Below are 19,403 nucleotides of genomic sequence, written 5' to 3'. Positions count from 1 at the left end.
GCAGTGGCAAGATTACAATGGCAGCAAACACCTCCTATGTATGTGCAATGTATTGTCCATTTGTGGCTGTTGAGTTTGGGTTTTACTCAGGTAAAAAAAAAAAAAGCATAAAATTACATTTTTTCAATAACCACACCAATTTCAAATTTGTTTTCTACTAGGCCAGGAAAAAAACTGCTGGGCTGAAAGTATTCATTATTTACGAACAGGACTTCACAGTTCTTTAAACAAGAATGCCAGCTACTGTGTTAAACCTCAAAAGGCATCACTCACTTGGGCTTTTCTGAATCCCACTTCAGTTTCCCTGCTACTTTTCGTACAAAGTTTGCTACTTCTTAATTTTACTTCCTTCTACATAGCTTTGCTCCTCTGTCTTTTAAGTTTGACTTCTTTCAGCTACTTAGGATGGGGCTTATCTCACTAAACATTTAACCAGGTTTCTTACTAGGCTAAAATACAAATGGGTCAACACTTTTTACCAGATATCTCTGTCATTCCAATGATAGGAATCACAAAGGAAATTCAGAGAAGTCAGTTACTATAAAAACAGGGCCACAGGGCAATGTGAAATACTAAGATGCTTTGCAAATTGTTAACGAGGGTAAACGTGACAAAATGGGAAGCTGTAACTAACCTAATACAGGGCGAAATAATTTTAAATATGAATGTAAATGCAGTTAAAAAAATAAGCTGCTTTCATGTAAAATAGGGCCTCAACAATTATGTGATAAAAATAAAAATCACAACATTGGGAAGCCAGTTAGCAGCCTCTATGAAATTTGATCTTCCATAGCAATCTAAAATTCAGATGGTTTACATTTGTTCATGATGACAACGACAAGCTTTTCACATGATCTTTACTTTATGGGTATGGTGTAATTATGTAGAATAGGTACCACGATGATGCAACTCATAGACTCGGTCTGGAAGTTTCTCCGACAGGTCCCCAGTGCTTGTAAGGACAAACAGTTCCACTTTTAGAGGACATATATTAGTATCACACCTTCAAAACCATACAGAGAATACCTCCAAACCACAAAAAGCAGTAGAGAGGTTCATGCATAATGTGGGGTTTAAGTCATTTCTAAGTTCTAGTGATGATGACGAACAGGTGAATAAAAGGGAGTAGATTAAAATGGAATTGGCACTTTTTTGCTGGATTTCACCATGTGTTAGCAATGTAGCCAAGACAATTGCACAGATCCAATCTATTACGACACAGAGTTTAAAAGTCCATTTTTCAGAGGTGTCATTACTTCACATACAACAAGGTCTGAAGTTCAGCTGAACACGTTGCTAATAAGAGACTGTTCATCCCTCCATGGTATTTGGTAAGATGCATCAGGCTCCAACCTCAGAGCTGCTGCCTCTCCCAGATGGGGCCTTAATATAGCTTTTTTAATACCTCTTCCAATGTAGGTTGTGCCACAATCTAAGACATTCTTATCACTAATCTGCTGAATGAGTAATTTAGTCTTTAGCTTACTCCATTTGCAAATCAGCAAGAACTACCTTTGATTTCATTACTTTCCTTTTTTCTTTTCTATTTAAAATACTGGCACAAAGCATTTAGAATGGGATTTTCATCACCACCATTATATTAATGCAACTATAACAACGCAAACAGAATAAGTAAATCCTTCTGAAGTACATTCTTCTTCAACAGTGAGCACCTTTCAAGCAAGACAAGATTTCAAGGGAGAGAAAGAATTTTTATCAGACCAAATTATACAGCTGAACTCCATCCCCACAAATAAGATGGACGGACAAGGTTTTGTGCACAGAGCCCTGGATCTATTCTCTTCAGAAGCAGCATTTCTTAATGCGAGTCAAACACCATCCCTTTGCTTGTAGACTGCAAACAAAATGACTCCAGCCCTGCAATAATTAACTGGCCTCTCTATCACCACTAAATTCCAGCAGTTTGCATACACAGAGCAGGGCAGATCAGTCATTCTTTGGGCTGTTTGAGGACCTTCTCCCAGATGGCAGGTTGAGAACACAGTGAAGCTGATCTACTGCTTGCTGCTGCCAAGGGTGCAGTCCCACTCCTTAGCCTTTGTACAACAGTTTAATTTAGCTAAAAATTATTAAGCACAGGAACATTTTTTCTTTCTCTCATTTATGCAAGTAAACATTACAGCATTAATAAGTCATACATGAGGGATCAGGATTCCTCTGTAAGGAGGAGTCATTGAACAGCTCTATTTGGGATCTGACGAAATAAAATCTTGAGACTTTCCACTAATGCTCAACTGCTTTGGTATAATATCTCAGAAAGAATGTACCTAATACCAACAATACAGAAAGCAAGTCTGAATCTCTTCTGCATTCCTGCTGAAGAAATAAACTCTATATCTACCCCTCATTTTCATGCAAGATCCATCATTAACATCCGTTCTTCCCATTCAGGATTTCTTTTCTACACCAGCAAAGGTTGATCCTCTTCCTAGTACTCTCTTCTTCTAGAGTTACTAGACATCTTGAGTAATTCATACAAGTAGTTCACTCCTCATTGTACCGAAAAACACTTTCTGGCTCCATGTGATCCACTTGCTATCTCTGGGATCACATTTAGGTTACAAAGTCCTTACCACAACTCCTTATTTCTAGTTCTTTGCTAAAGAGCTAAAAGGACCATGACTGCTCCTTAGCACTGTGCTAGAGCAAACTAATAAAAGTAATGCAGACAAAGCTTCTCTAACAAGCACTAAAAAGTACTTTCCCACAGGGTTTGATATGCATAATGTGTAGCTGTAACAGTGCAGTTATTGCAATATGTAAATACAAATTTACATATTCTGCAATATAACTGAATTTTATTTTCTAAATCTTAGTTTTATGGCACATATTAACACTTGCTTAGGCTAAAACCCATAAAATTCATAATTATGTGGCATCCATACAGATGTGATAAATCTGCAATGTACAAACTAACCAGATCACCATAAACAGCAGCTCTGTAACTTTATGAAGAATTAAAACTTCACATAGATGCTAAACACCATGGTTATCAACCAAACTTGTGAGAGTATACTGCTGTTCTTTCCAGAGCCAGTGTGCTGTCTTCAATTAAATTCTGCCATGACTGTAACTAAACTAAAAATTACTTTTAAAATATGTAAACAAATAATATTAATCAAAAGGATTATTTCTTTCTAACCGCAAATGTTGTAAGAAAAGCAGCGATCATTTGTGACAATACAGAATATGTCAGTCTCAAGTGATACAGCAATTCTGACAGGGATGCTCACAGACAAATCGTCCAGGAAAGCAGATGCTGTTCTTACATTGCGTGACCCTGGATCCCATCCCACCCGTGCAACAGACCCAGAACAATTACACTGCAGCTTCGGGTGTTATCACTTCTTTGAAGGAACATCTGGTTCAGCTAATGCTTTCTCTGCTCGTTAATAAAAGGAACAAGCTGCAATAACTCACAGTGCAGCACATTGTCTCAGCAACAAATAATGACCATTAACTTCATACAGCAATGAAGCTGCCAGAAATGTCACATGCTTCGGGCTTTTATATATGGCCTATTCCCTGCAACCAGAATATTTTCTGGTGAAAAACACTAGATCTCTATGGAAATAGCAATACCAAATAGTCCAGTAAAATTCAGTATATAGCAGTTGAACAGTATCTTTTTTATTTTTCTATTTTTTCCTCTTTTTTTTTAATGGAAAAACCTTTTCACAACCAAACCCAGACGAAAACTAACTGTGAAGTGTTTATTCTAATTTATTACACACACATGTGCATATGCACTTATTGAAGGTGCCACACTGTCCCCCAGAAATTTCTATTAAGTTGCTCTGTCATGAAAACTGTCAGGTCATTGTTCCCAGCTGGAAAGCCTGTTCTTTTTAATAACCAACTCAATAAACTGCTGAAAAATGCTTTGCATAATACAGTATTGCCATAGATCTGATGTTTGTCTCTGTCATTACGTATTGCATTCAATCAATTTACAAATGTTGCTGTGTTCCTTTTGTGGTAGTTCTTCTTCTGGCATCCTGAACACAAATCCAAAGATCAATATCTTGTCTGCTGAAAAAAAATTGGACATAACAAATGAATAATTTTACTTCTAATAAAAGTCCTAGTCCCCAAATGCATCCTACTAATGTTCAGATTCATTCTTCGTGTTTAACACAAGATGAAAGCAAGTACCCCGTACAATGGAATGAGAAAGGCAGTGATGAAAAAACTAGTTATTTTTTGAAGATGAGAGCAAAACCATGTAAAGCTATGGCGTATGGCTGGGAAAACTCCAATAAAATGGTAGGTCATTCACAAAGTATTTATTACCATATTAAAGAGCAAAAAGTCCCTGTCAAGGAGCAGATGAGTTTTCTTGAAAAAGACACTACTGTTCTGCTCCGAACTACGGAAGCAGCAAGGCTCTGAAAGAAATAATTTAAGAAGATGAGTAGAAACTTAGCTCATGTTGGTCACACGAACCGATTCAGTTCGTCTTGTGCCTTTTCTGTGACAGAAACAATGTGTTTACTGACTACAGACATATCCCTGCACTATTCCAGCCATTGAATAGCCACCTTTAAAACAACTGCATGGTTGTTCAAGGGAGCCACAAGTGACTTCTTCCACAATTAGTCCTTGCAGAGCAGGAAACTAACAGAACTTAGAGGAAGCAGGGAATCTGCCTTTCGTAGAAAAGGGCATTGGTACCTGTCTAAGCCTACAAATCCCAACCAGCTTGCACAATAACCAGCTTACACAATAACCAGCTACCTCCCCCTCATGCCCAAGCAACTGCTAAGCTGTGCACTGCATGCAGTATTCCCCCCTAGACCCTTGGCTCCCCAACACTTCACAGGCATCAGCAAAACAAAATCGTACCATCTCTGTACAAAATGGAAAACCAACAGAAAAACACACATCTCTCAAAAACACTCTCTCATTCATCAAGATTGTCGTCAATATAATGTGTCTGGCTGCTCTGAAATAAGACAGGTAAGTAGAATCACAGAGTGGTTGGGGTTGGAAGTGACCTCTGGAGATCATGTAGTCCAACCCACCTGCTAAAGCAGGTACATCTAGAGCAGACTGCACAGGAATGTTGTCATAGAATCATAGAATCGTTTCAGTTGGAAGAGACCTTCAGGATCATCGAGTCCAACCATAACCTAACTCTAGCACTAAAACCTAACTAGCAAGTCCAGGTGGGTCCTGAACATCTCCAGAGAAGGAGACTCCACAACCTCTCTGGGCACCCTGTTCTGGGGCTGTGGCACCCACACCATGAAGAAGTTTCTCCTCATATTCAGATGGAACCTCCTGCATTTCAGTCTGTGCCCACCGCCCCTCATCCCCACTGACAAGAGTCTGGTCCATCCTCTTGACACCCACCTTAGAGATATTCATAAACATTGATGAGATGCCCTCTCAGTCTTTTCTTCTCCAGAATGAACAGCTGCAGCTCTCTCAGTCTCTTCTCCTAAGAAGGGTGCTCTAGGCCCCTCACCATCTTCTTAGCCCGCCACTGGACTGCCTCAAGTAATTCCTTATCATTCTTAAGCTGGGGAGCCCATAACTGGATGCAGCACTCCAAATGTGGCCTCACCAGGGCAAAGTAGAGAGGGAGGACAACCTTCTCGACCCGCTGGTCACAAATTGCAGCTGAATGCGAGACATCTCTTACTCAGCAGTAAGATCCCAGTTACTTCCTATTCAAGCATCTGTGATAATCACAACCTTCCCTCAGAGGGATCCCATAACAAACAGGTTCCCAAGTTAATGAACATTGGGTGCACCTGACAGATACGAGCCTGATGCTGAGGCAACCGAGGCAGCTTTCCCCAGGAAGAGGGAACTCTTTCCTCACCATGAATACTACATTCTCACTATTCCTCCTCTTGGTTACTATTAGCACAGTTTGACTTTCAAGCATCAAACTGAATTCACAAGATTGGCGGCTGGAAAGAAATCAAACTTTGTAACGTGTTAACAAAACGAGCGTGCTTTGGCATTGCTCAGATCATGAACACTGAACTCCACGCGACCATTCTGAATGATTTTTTTTTTTTTTCCGGAGTATATCTTAATTTTCAAAATATTACAGCAAATTCACAACTCCAATCCAATGTTCTGTTTCAGGATGGAACTTCAACCCTACCAGTTAATTAAAGCCACCACCTGGAGTGAGCTGGCTTTCAAACTGATTTCCTTTGTCTCTCTAATTCACACACATTAATATTTTATTTTCTACTGAAAAAAAAAATGAAAAGGAATGTCACAAGTGTGCCAAAGACAAGGCAGATACAATTATTGCAATAAAACAAAGAAAATACACTTGTTACTGCCAGGTCTCAAGATGAATGCTGCATTATAGAGACATTTTAAGGGCTTACAACTGCAAATTGCTCTATTTTACCTGTTGTATTCTAGCCTTTGCATCAAGATCTTTTCTAATCTTTTCTTCTTGTAACAAGAAAAGGCAAGGGTTGGGTTTTTATTACCTGAACACTTATTCAATGAAGAAACAAAGACTACATTATATATTACAACACATGAGCTATTAAAACAATGTGACAGTATAAAATATGCTGCAATACTCATTATGGGATAACAAAGCTAAACTTGAGCAAATAAATGTATTTGCCAAACAGACAGCAATAACTATAACCTAGAGTTTAAAATCTTTAATTATTTAAGAAGGAAAGAAGCTTGTAATAATTAAGTTTTATAGGCTGCTTAAATTGTCATTACTAGGTGCTCACAGAACCTAAAAACAAGTATCTTTCATCTGAAACAAGGCTTTACTTTTAACAACATATGCAATTGTTCATTGATTAATTGAAAAAAGTCATTAACTATTGTTTTTAAAACTTCCACACAGTACAAATAACATTATATTTACTCTCTGATCTGGAGAATGCATATACCAACAACCTGCTCAGGCATCTACAGGCTCTCCATCTCACATTGACTGATGTGATAGTATCTTTAGGGAGTGTTGAAAAAGCAGAGGGGTTTTTGTTTGGTTGTTTGGGTTTTGGTTTTTGGTTTTTTTGGGTTGTGGTTTCTTTTGGTATGGTGCTTTGTTGTTGGGGTTTGGTTGGTTGGTTTTTGTTTTGCCAACAAGTCTGTAAATCTCATTGATTTATAACAGGTACTTCCGAAACTGGAAGTTGAGAAGAACTGTTCATTTCATTTGTTAAAATATATTGGTGAGGTAGTAACATTTTTAAAGTTTCTGTAAAGTCTATGCAGCTTTGCCGTGCATTTATAACCAAATGATCTGATTTTTGGTACAAACTGACACCATTCAAAGCGGGCACAGAGACGAGTTCTGCATTGAACAATTATAACCTACCGAAGTGACGGGAAGAGAGGAAGGTTCCGTACTTCAGAAGAGACACATTTATGGGTTTAAATACTATATTAAAGGTTACTAAATTTTAAATTACACATTAAATTATGAAAGAAACAACATAAAACCACAGAAGAACAAGAAGGTTTTCCACGAACTCCAGCTGACTTTCTTATTTTACCAAAACACATTCAGCCATTGCCGGAGTTCCTATTAAAATTTCACCATGGACCTGTATGGAAATGATCCGTCTTGAGTATTTCTGAAAAGTTCCACCTGACGCCACTAAAATCAGCACAAGTTACATAGTACCAGAGTTTTGACTGGAAAATAACATGCCACACTACAAAATACACTAAATAGGTACATTTGGCATCCTGCAGAATCAAGTTCCTAAACAGTTTCTAAACTGAGAATTTTACTTAAAACATGAGCTCCTTTTTTTTCCTCAGGAAATGTGTACACTATACAGATGGTTTATTTAATCCATGCCTACCTAAATTAATTGAAACAATCTGCCAAAAATAAATAAGAGCCTTCATACAGGACTCTGCTGTCATTTGATAAATTGTGTACATCTAGCTAGGAGAAGTTGAAAATCCTCCATAAAGAAGTTACCACATCTAAAAATAAGTGACATTATTAAAAGGGAAGCAGGATGTGTTATTTAGCATAACATGAAATTTAAACAGTACCACCTCAGATACACTTTTAAATGCTTTTAGTAGCACCTGGCTGTTTATACATCTTCTGTGGCGAAAAGGTCAATAGAAATTCACCTCTAAGGTCACAGTTGCTAAGCAACTGTTTTCGGCAGTTCTGCAACACTGATCAAGCGTATTACGTTCCCCTGCCTGATTTCAGAATAAACCCCGTAGCATCCTACCTGGCCTTTGAAGTGCCCCGAGCTCCTCAGGCTTTTCCCACGAGCGTGGGTGCCCATCGCCGAGATGCTGCTCGAAAGGATACGGCCTGGGACCACCGGCTTGCGGTTCACGAGGGCGAAGGAGAGCTCCGTCTTCAGGAAAACCACGGACGGCTTGATGAGGTGCTGCCCGAATCTCAGCATGATAAATGACGATGTTCAGGGTCTGAAAGAGACAATAGTTAAGAAAATTAAGGTGTTGACTTTTCCTTGCCAAACAACAGGAATAAGACAACCAAATTGTCTAGGCAGCTTCTGAAAAAGAAAGTGCCTCCCAAGCTCACCAAGGCACTGGAAAGGCTGGTGAGGTTTTTCTAAAAGCATCACTTCTTTGAAGGGCCGGTGGAAAAGAGCTTATTTCCAAAACAAAAAATTTACATATAACTTCTTCAACCCTTTTCTCATCATATTGGTAGGGCTACAAAATTCTAGGCAAATAATGTAATTTCTGCTTCCCGTTTTCATTTATTCTGCAGTGTATACATTTAAGTCACATGTGCGAGGAGACGCATGAGTGGTATTTCAGATGCCCTTTGCCACAATGCAGATCAATGCACGCAGAACTTAGCGGGGGGGGAAAAACCACCACATTTTCTAAATCAGTCTCTCCACTAAATATCTCAATTGAAGAAATACTGACAAATTAAGGAAAGCATATTTAGTAATTTTCCATCCATGCTTTCTAGTTTGAGCAACTGAAATGTGAAGATGTTCAATAGTTGCGCGCAACATTTTCTCTTATGCAAAGAAAGCCAAAGATTTCCACTTTCATTCATGAAAATCCTGCTTAAATAACTAAGGCACAATCCTAACTGGGTCTATTTTAGTTCTTTAAGCCCTAGAGTATTTGAAGTATTTAATTCAATCAGAAATATCCAAGGTGCTGCAGGGTAAAATAAGAAGTAAGGAAGAATTACATGCGACACAACACTTCAGACACATTGAAAGCATTACATTAACATTACCTTGCTTGAACCAAGTAACAAATCAGAAAATTCAGTTTTATAAGCTGCTTCAGATGGGGAAAGATACTGTTCAAGTCATGTAGGGTCGTCTTCTGCTTTTCCTGCAAGCCCACTGTGTTTAGTAAGACCAAATCATGGTTCTTAATCTAAAAGATTTATGCCAGTTTAAGGTCTGACTCCTTCTATGTGCTCCAACAAAAAGTACATATAACAACCCTCCCTTAGTGCACACACTTTGAAAGTGTCTTTGCGAAGTGCTTGTTCTTTGGAAGGATGTTCTGACTTTTTCAGCAATCTGATTCCACAAAAGAACTTAACTAAATTAGAATAAGGACAGTAGATGCATCTAATCAGGCTTTATACCAGAAAAACATAGTATAAGGTATAGTAACCAGTCAGATGACTACTACACGTTCAAGTAAAAAACATTCTCTAAGATGGCACCATGTCTTATTTCATTTTTGAAAAATACCGATTAAAGGATATGCTTGAGCAGACCACAAAAGAGTGGAGACGTTAACCATCCCTGTTTCAAAGATCTGAAAGAGCTCTGTAATTATTTCTTTTCCCATAAAGTCAACAGAAGATTAAGTGCCTAAGAAGATGTGTCCCTTACCGTATATTAATACTGAAACCTGACAGCACAAAAAAAACCAAGTCTCTTTAGCTCCTAGAAGAATTGCATACCAGAGGAAACACCTGCTATCTTGTGCTGATGTCTGGAAAAAAGTAATTATTAGGAACTTGAACCAATCTTCCTCATTTCTCTTAAGCAGTCCATCAGCAACACCCCTCTGGGGGTTTCTCATTCTCATTAAAACATGCAAGAATGTTTTTGTATGATAGGATAAAGAGACATGATTGTCTTCACAATGAAGGACATGTTGCTGATAAAGGAAACACATTAAATAGCCAGTACTACCATCCAGTGATGAAACTGTAAGCTAGTATCTCCAGTATTTGGAAAAACAAACGTACCACCACACCAGCCATTGCATCTAACGGTACTACGGACAAAATAAAAGCACTACTGCTAATTTCTTACTCTGTTTTCCAGGCTACTGATAACTGATCACACTGTCCAGAGACACAGAACTGAGACTTTAAAATAACAGGTGCTGATTAGAAAACATGATGCTTTGAAATTCAATTTAAGGAGGCAGAGAACTTGAGATTTTGGTAATCACCAGGGAAAGTCCTCTGGCTGTTTGCCAACGTAAGCAAAACAACCAACCAATAGAAGGATAAGGTTAATGACATTGGAAAGAACGTCTGGATCTCATGCTTCAATAATTTAGACTCCCGGAAAGCTGGAAATGGATGACCTGGTGCTTTTCTATTCTAATTATCTACCTAAATTTACTAGGGGCTCCTGTGGGTCTTGCTAGTCTAATGGTGACCCTGAGACTCACTGTTAAAAATAACCAAATCCTATCTGAGGTGTGTGTTGCAAAATTCTTCGAGTTACAGAAGGGAACAAACACCGATAATTACAAAAAACAAGGTTAAATTTTTGTTAGTGGCTTCATGTTAAGGACAAGGGTATCCCCCAAGGTAAAAGTTTGCTAAGTCAAAACATCACTTCAGTTAGTGGATTTGGGATGCACAAGGACCATATTGGAGAGTTGCTAAGCATTAAAAAACATATTTAGTAGAAAAATAATCCAATATGAAGACCTTATCCTCTCACTTAAATACCTTAATATCCTAAATATTCTACTGCATACCTAAATTTTCCTCTATCCTACCCAGTATCCATACAATAACTCTGAAGATTTGGAAACCAATTTAGATTTAATAGCAGACTACTAATCTGGTCTTAAGTCCTCCATTTAAGAACTGCATACAGAGCTGTTAAATTCATGGCAAATCTGGAGTGTTCAGTCTCAAAATGGGAAGAGCTAATACTGCAAAACAGTGGGTAGAATGTACTAGAATGATGGAACAGAGCCCAAATTCCCCAACTGACATTTGGCTTAACCTGAGGTTGACCAGAGCACTCCAGCCAGCAGGTACTGTCCAGCAGATCGCCCAAGGCAGGAATTCCTGGGCCCAAGCAGCTCATTCACTACTGGAAACCAAGACCATGACTCTACACATCCCTACATCATCACAGGCAGCTCGTGCAACCTCCAGTGAACCTATGGAGAACACGTGTGCAATCCACAGCAATACCACAAAGGGGAAGGGTCTCTTCAGGATATTCACCATCCTTTGGACCCTATCAGTTATTGACCATGATTTCATCACTGGAATGTTTTTATTAAAATTAACCCCAAGCTGTATCAGGAAAAAACATATATCTGAAGGCCCTATCAGGATGATGCCATGCTTTCTTTTTCATACTTCAGGAGAGATTTTCAAAAAGACTGTCAGTTGAATTTACACCTGGTATAAATACACTCAACATTTGCCAAAATAAACACCTGCAGCATCGCTAGCCACAGAGTTTGGGGGTCACCATTGCTCTCTAACATTGATGGGTATCTTCAATGCTTTAAAAACAATAAAATGCATTTTCAGAAAACACTAAATGGATCCATACATAGATTCTGTGTACCACAGAATTTAGGTTAGTTATACCATGTATTCATAATAAACCTATCACATGCATCATTAGCTATTTCACTGTCATCTTGTTAAAGTCCAGGAAGGATCAGTAAAGTTAAAGCACTGGCCTCACATCTCCCTAAGCAATAGTTCAAAGGATCAGGGTACAGCCCAACTGGGCTCACCCAGAATTATTAGAACATTTTTAATCTTACGTACAGAATTAATGTATGTATTAAAACCTTTTGTATTTGCTTACTATACCACAACATACCTGAATAACATATTTCAGTCTCTTGATTCTGGCTAAATAAATATAGCATGTGTTTTTTGAACAAGCGTGTCAGTTCTATTGGTTGCGCTAGGTAACACTGCAGACTTCCCAGTGCTAATCTCCCCAATTCTGAAAGGGGATTATGGGAATTTTTTTCTTAAACAATTATTCATCATCTATTTTATATTACTTAAGCTGTTTTCTGCCCTAGTGATCTTCCGCATTTTTCTGTAAAGCATGATCGTCTGTGCTCAGAACTAATACAAATGCTAAGAAATACATTAGGGAAATGAGTAATGGGTACAACACAAAAAATCCGTGGCTGTGCAGCAACACGCTGCAGCGAGGCTGGAATATTCCAGAGCGCAGCGAGGAAGGAAACTGCTACCAGCAGAGCAAGTTTACAGTTATCTGAATTCTACCTGCTTATTGCTTGAGTGGCCTGGAAACAAGCAGGAATCAATAGAGCACAGGTGCGTGCAGGTGACCAGATGCAAATAGTGCATGCACAAGGTTTCCCACCTGATTGGAATCACCTCACTAAGTCTGTTCCTCCAGGGATTTCTGGTTTTCATATAATGAGGAGGTCATGGCCAGCTAAAACAGAAACTAAATATAGTTGGTGAAAGATGTTTCTTCTTTAATGATAGTAGTCTTTCTAATCCCAGTAATAAGGAGGACAATTACATAGTAATCTTAGAAAATGAAAGAAATCCATTTCCGATCAAAGAAAATTTCAGCCCAGTTTAACACAGTTTCTATGCTGACTATTCAAATGAAAAGTGTATTTACTCTTCTTCATATTGCACATATACATTACAGCGCCTATTTCGTCTGCCTCATTTTCCTAATTAAATTTCCTTCAAGCTGTGTTCCTGCCATTATAGGTGGGAGTACAGTGTTAAAGGCTAACATAGCAACTTTATAGCCACAACAGATCTCAAATCTGTATAACCCTTACCAGAAAAAAATTACACTGGCATTCTTCCTCACAATCTGAAAAATAAGAGTGCTACAATTAAGAAAAATGTTGATAGATTTTCAAACATTACTACAGTTTTGTAAAATTCCAAGAAGCAGCACATTGCATTTGCCAAGCTTATATAAATACTTCTCATATATTTAATGTATTTTTGACAGGAAATATGAACACAGGTCTCCATTCTCCTAGTTTATTTCATTTGGGGGACTAGGGCGTTTGTCTTGTGCTTTATTTTTTAAATAGCAGAATATGTAGAATCATTGGTATCAAATACACAGGGAGAACTCTGGACAGAAGATAAGGTTCACCTAAAGACAGGTCCTGAGGACATCAAGATAGGAACCTGCTTGTTACATGTCATCTCTGCAGTCAGCCTGGAGTCCCACGGGCAATTTCTCCGTACGACCATAAGGACTGACAGCGCTAATTCTTCAAGGCTGTCTTTCTGCCTCCACACACCTCCCCGTTGAGATGGTGCCGGTACTCCAAAATGTCCCTTTATTTTATCATACAATTGCTCGCCCTTAACAATACGGTGTAGAGATCACCACCCGCTGGGAGCCAAGCTCAAGGCTTTTGCTGAGCAATCACGCAAGAGCTGTTCTAGGGAAGCCACAAATCTGGCTGTAAGGAGAGAATACAAGATAATGCAAAATGGGCTGCAAGTGTATCTATAAGAAAACCAATTGCAATACCGTTATCTCCCTGTGCTAATGTAAGTTAATATTTTGGAAACAATTTGAGGTGTATTCTTCATTTTTAGAGTTTGTCATTTTACCACATTAATGTCATCTGTTCATTAATTTTGACACTCTGATTCTGGTACTTGGTTTCGCTGTGAAAACTGCAAATTTACCTGGCAAAAGAATACAACTTAGTTGATTTCTTTTTCTAAGGTCTTGTGAAAAAAATCTTTGTTATTTTTTTTTTTTACATTCAGCAAGACAACTTCTGTCACACACCACAGTTAAGGGAATAAAGTAACTCTTCAGTAAATTATGTTTATGGTTAACTTCAGATTTTTCCATCATCTTTTTAACCTACAATATCCATTGCCCTTTATCCTACAAAACTATATCCTTAAATGCATATTGGGCATGTTTGATTATGTGGAAAGTGATATTCCTACTTAGACATCTCAATTCTCCACCGTGTTCAGGAAGCGATATCCAATAAAGAACTGCCCTGCATGCCACCTCCTCTCTTCATGCTTTATTGTTTTTACTCATTCCTTCCCTTCACTGTCACTTTGTGAGAATGAAAACCACGCAATTCAGAATATTACTTATTTAACCCAAGCACGAAGCAATGAATATTCTTGTTCCTACCAGCCAGGATTTGTCATTTTGATCAAAGAACACATAAAAACACAAAAAGAAATCATTTTATTCTAAAAATCACTCAGTTGTTCTACTAGCCCTTCGTCCCTAGAGCAGCTTCATCTCTCAGCATCCTTCGCTCCCACCCTTGTACAAGATTTAAAGACATATTTTGAGTTCTTCCAGTTTCAGAAAATGGCCTCTAATTAAAAAAAACTCTCTCCCTCTCAGTGAGCCAAAATAAATCATGCTACTGATATTTCTGTTCTGAAAAAGCCAAGAAGAATTACAAAACTAGAAAAGGTGCTCGAGTATCTTTGACAGCCATAGCCTAGATTCTCTCCATGGGGATAGTATTTAATGCTCTGCATGGCACTGAAGGAAAAAGCTCATGTGGATTATTTTACATTTCCACCACCCACAGAAGCTACTGAATACAAAGCCCATTAAATATGATGCATGCAACCAATCCTGGTAGTGTTGACAAGGACTGATTTCTCACATCATGCACAGATTATGATGGACTTGAATTCACTACATGTGGCTTCCCCTGCTTAATCTAGCAGAGAGGAAAACATCAAAATTATTACTGCTTAAGTATATTGCCATTTTCTTAGCATGGTCAATCAAGCTAAATTATCTACACTTAAAATAGACTGTGGTCTGTTGCATAGTACCTGAGCACCTCAAAGTGTGTGACACGTAGTCGCAGCCCCACAGCCTGCCCCTTGCAGCCCCGCTGCAGCAGCTTTTCCCAGCCCCTCTGGGACAGGAGTTTTCCTTTCTGCTCTCACAGTCTTGCACCTGGGAGTCCTGGTATTGATATTACAGCAGACTGTCCCAGGGCACGACTGTGGCCACCACGAGAATCGTCCCTTCTCCGCCTGTTTGAAGCTTTTGGGTAACACCAGCGGACCCAGGGATGTGCCTGCACGGAGCTTACGGACCAAGCAGCACCCAACTCTGAGCACAGCACCCTCCAGTTAACATTAACAGCATCATGAGCAGAAACCTGAGAGAGACCTGATGGACACTCCATTCTAAATGCCAGTATAGACAAGTTAAACTTTAAGCGGAGCATTACATGTTACTAAAACATCTTCCTGCTGAGCCCTTTAATCTTCATCTTTTGGGGTTCTTTTTCCCTCCTGTTTATATATTTTAAAAATAGACATTATCATTTTTTTTCCTAAATAATTCCTTTTCAGGCATTAAACAGCTTCTCTACTGTACATAGTAAGCTAATTTGTGGGCACACAGAGGCACATGAGTATAAAGTCTGTCCTCAGTTTCCTCTCTCCTAGTTATCAGGTCTGTCACCACCATGCCTTTTACAGTATTTATTAAAAAAAGATAATAAAAACAAACGCAAAAATCCACCACCAAAACAAACCTAAAGCCCCAGTCTGCCCCCTCCCCCAAAAAACCCCACAACTTCCAAAACAACACAATTAAAACCTGCAGACACCCAAGTCTTGGTTGACCAAGAAGGATACAGACTCCTCAATGAAAGTTAACAGCTCTGTAGCAACACTGTAAAGCAATCACAACACTGACAAGTTAATCAACATTCCAGAATCAAGCTAAACATGAAATGGGATATACCATCCATTATACATGTAGAGGGCATAAATATTTTTATATGGTGTAGATGTAGTTGTCAAATTCATTTCTATAGCAAACATTTCATAATACAAATTAGGCTCAAGTATTTGTTTCTTACAATCCAGGTAAAGAGTACAAAGTTACACACAACAAATGAAAAGGTTTGTAGGGGCAAAAGAACTGTATAATCCTTTAAACTTAAAGAAAAATGAAGGCTTAGAAGAGACATGAAAGCACTGGATGCACACTACACCTGGCAACTGTCCATATCTAACTGCGCTCACTAGAAGATGACTCACGCAGCAGTTAACCATACCGAGCAAATAATTCCAGCGGAAGCTCATTGTTTGCCTCTGTGCTCAGGTAACAGCTCAAATTTTGCATAGAATAGGATTTGGGGGCGTTGTTTGGTTTGTTGTTTTTTGGTTTTGGTTTGTTGGTTTGGGGTTTTTGTTTGTTTGGTTGGTTTTGTGCCTTTTTTCCTGTTTTGACACCCTAGGTATACCTGCAACTTGATGTTTTTGCAAAAATTTTTTATGATGATTAACACAAAATAAAATTCCTGTCTTGCATTATACTGGAGTTGGTTGATGTCCATTTTATGCCAAAACACAGAAGTGTGAACTAAATATGCCAGAATATCACAGAACACATCTTTCAAACTGAATCCCATGACTTGATCTAGAGCTTCACAATCTCCTCTGCTAGACATCCGTGCCCACTATTCCTCATATTAGCAGAGATGATCCAAGGTTACGATTCCTCCTTCCACTGTTATCCAAGAAGACGATGCGAATCCAAGGTGTGATAACCAAGGACTTAATCCATGTACTGTATCAGTGATTTTAAGGAAGATATTCTATGAAATGGAATACAATCAACAGGTTCAGCACCTCACTGACTTCTACAGAAAGAGCAAAATATGTACAAGCATACATATGCAATAAAATAAATTATGTTCAGAAATTTTTCCCTAGTGTTAATCTCCCAGAAGAGAAAAGACAAAAAAACGCAAGCAAACAAAAAGAAAACCCTACACAACACAAAGAAAACCCCATAGACATTTCATTTTAAACATTGTTTAATCACTTGCATTCACCATGGCTGTTATCCTGATTCATGGAGAAATCAGGGGTTTGGGTTTGCCTCTGCAAGTCACCGTGATGAATGAGACCTTAAGTGTTGTAATATCTGTTGTGAGTAATGCAACAAGCATTGGTTTTTATTAAGAAGGAACACTGAATAATGTAGTACCAACACTAAGATCAAGGGAAAATACATTTTTATCAGGCAAAAATATTAATATCAATCATGCCATTTTTTAAAGCAGAAAAGTGAAAGGCAGAAAAGGAAAAAAAATTTAAAATGCTGCACAGTATGAAGTAAATGGCAGAAATTATACTGTGAAAATTCTTTATCTACGGTGGCTACATAGGGCTGCATTACATGCTAGAAGAATAATAAAAGATTGCAACATTTCTTGAGATATGTAAGTGTAAGGAAAACTCTACCGTGGCAAAGGTATAGATGGAGGAGGAAGGTCACTATAGAGACTGGCACATGCACAAAAACTCATTGCTTTTGAGGCTACAAACTGACATGTTGGAACAACTTTGAATGTTCTTTTGCTACACCCTCCAGTGGAAAAAGGCAGCTTTCAAAATGCAGAGAGAAGAAAAAGCTGTCGTGTTTTAGCATTCTAATCTATTACTTATATAGCACTACATAAAGTCACTTTATAGGCTTTAGAAAGGCACACCAAGACTAAGCCTTCCCTGAAGTGGCTTAGTATTTCCTTCGAGTGAATGCAATTTGGGCATCTATAGTATTGGACAGAAGAGATGGGACAAACAGAGTTGCAGAAGAAAAGCTGCAGAGAGCTAGGTGAAAAGGTTCAAGGAGTAAAAGTCCATGGGGAGAAGACAGAAATGGCTCTTCCCAACATTCTGTGATGGTACAAACACAGGCAGGATCAGACAGAGAGAGAACACAGGGTGTGCTGTGGAAAGGGGTGGCCCACACAACTCAGCACAAGTCCAGACAAAAATAAGTGTGCGATGAGCAAGAGAGGTTGCGTGGCGAGTTTCCAGACACAGACACAAACAGTAAGAACAAGTCCAGGATTTGCATTATCATACTTAATTTGATTCTAAATGCAATGTATTAACGTTAGAGTGTGGTTTTCCCTCTGTAATACTATGAATTTGTTACATTTGAAGCAATTCCTGTGATATACAGATGTCTCCAAAAGCATCTTGCTGAATTAATAAAGGTAACAAACATTTAGAGGAAAATGCAGACGCTGCATTTTACCTAACAATTCCTCAGGCATATAGATTAAAAGAGTCCTTTGTATGAAAATTTATTGTCAGATTTGCATTTATATATAATAATGCCAGACAATGGATTCTTACATTTATGTACAGCGCATATATGGCTAATACTTGATTTTGGAATCTTTTAGACATCCAATTAGCTTTCACTTTACCACTTTATATATGTACGTGCTCTCCAAAATAACGGCAATCAAACCAGGTTGTTCCACCAGCACTAGAATTAATGAAACCTCGTTTCAAAGGATTTGTGTCCCGTCTTTCCCACACCTCTTCCCCCCACCCAGGACTCGCAGCAGTGCTGGGGTTAAACTGAAGTTTCTGCATGGGACACTGCCAAACACCACACCTCACACTCGGGAGGAACAAGACGCCTCCATCACGATAAGCAGCTCAAGGCCACCGGACAAAAATGGATTGTTAAACCGTACAGTCTAACTATATAACCACCACAGTGCACATACATATCTACTCATATACTATGCAATTAAAAGATGAAGTGCTGTTCTAATGTTGAAATTGGATCAAATTTTTTTCTAGATATTTATACAGTGGTCACTGGCAAAATGCAATCGTGCATGACTTTTTCTTACTATTTCCAGTTCATTTAAACCAGGGGACTGCAAACTGCATGCAAACGATGGTGGAAAGAAAACTGAGGCAATAGCTCCCACTCAGAAGGTGGAGAGGAGTGAGCAAGCGGCTATTGCAGTCGAAGCTGCGGTCTGAGGTTAAACCATGACATACAGTTGTATCAAAATTCATGTATTTACTGTGTTACCCCTTTTTGTAAGATATTTTCTGCTGAAAAAAAAAGTGGCTTGCAGTTCCTGGTATCTAATACACTATGCATTAGATTTAGTCCAGTAAGATACTAACATTAGTAGATTTGGGGTTAGATTTCAGCAATAAAACCCGAACACCTCCCTTCACCACCAAAGGAGCCAAATTTCCTTGTCTAAAGCCAAGGTGACGTTGGCCAGAGCTCTTACTGGACACAGACCTCACAACATAGGTGACAGACGCTTATGAAAAAAAGGGTCAGTGCAGTGCTTGTCCATTCTGCTTGGAACGTGGCCATGGCCACAATCATGCTGGGAGAATTTGTTTT

At 38.7% G+C, this 19,403-nt stretch overlaps 1 protein-coding gene across 6 annotated transcripts in view; it reads right to left on the bottom strand.

Annotated features, from left to right (window-relative positions):
- FHIT (fragile histidine triad diadenosine triphosphatase) overlaps positions 1-19,403 on the bottom strand; it is a 565,652-nt gene that overhangs the window by 407,409 nt on the left and 138,840 nt on the right. For 2 of the 6 annotated variants that reach the window (XM_071813287.1, XM_071813288.1), the window contains exon 3: positions 8,309-8,432. In XM_071813287.1, coding sequence (XP_071669388.1) covers positions 8,309-8,408 — 100 coding nt within the window. In that variant the 5' untranslated portion in view covers positions 8,409-8,432. Of the gene's footprint in view, positions 1-8,225; positions 8,433-19,403 lie in introns of all 6 variants that reach the window. The other 4 variants (XM_065845700.2, XM_065845702.2, XM_071813289.1 and 1 more) reach the window with 3 other exon arrangements.

Source organism: Patagioenas fasciata, chromosome 10, assembly GCF_037038585.1.
Source record: "Patagioenas fasciata isolate bPatFas1 chromosome 10, bPatFas1.hap1, whole genome shotgun sequence".
NCBI lineage: Eukaryota > Metazoa > Chordata > Aves > Columbiformes > Columbidae > Patagioenas > Patagioenas fasciata.
The sequence above is the reverse complement of the archived record's forward strand: the minus strand, read 5'-3'. Positions and strand labels throughout refer to the sequence as shown.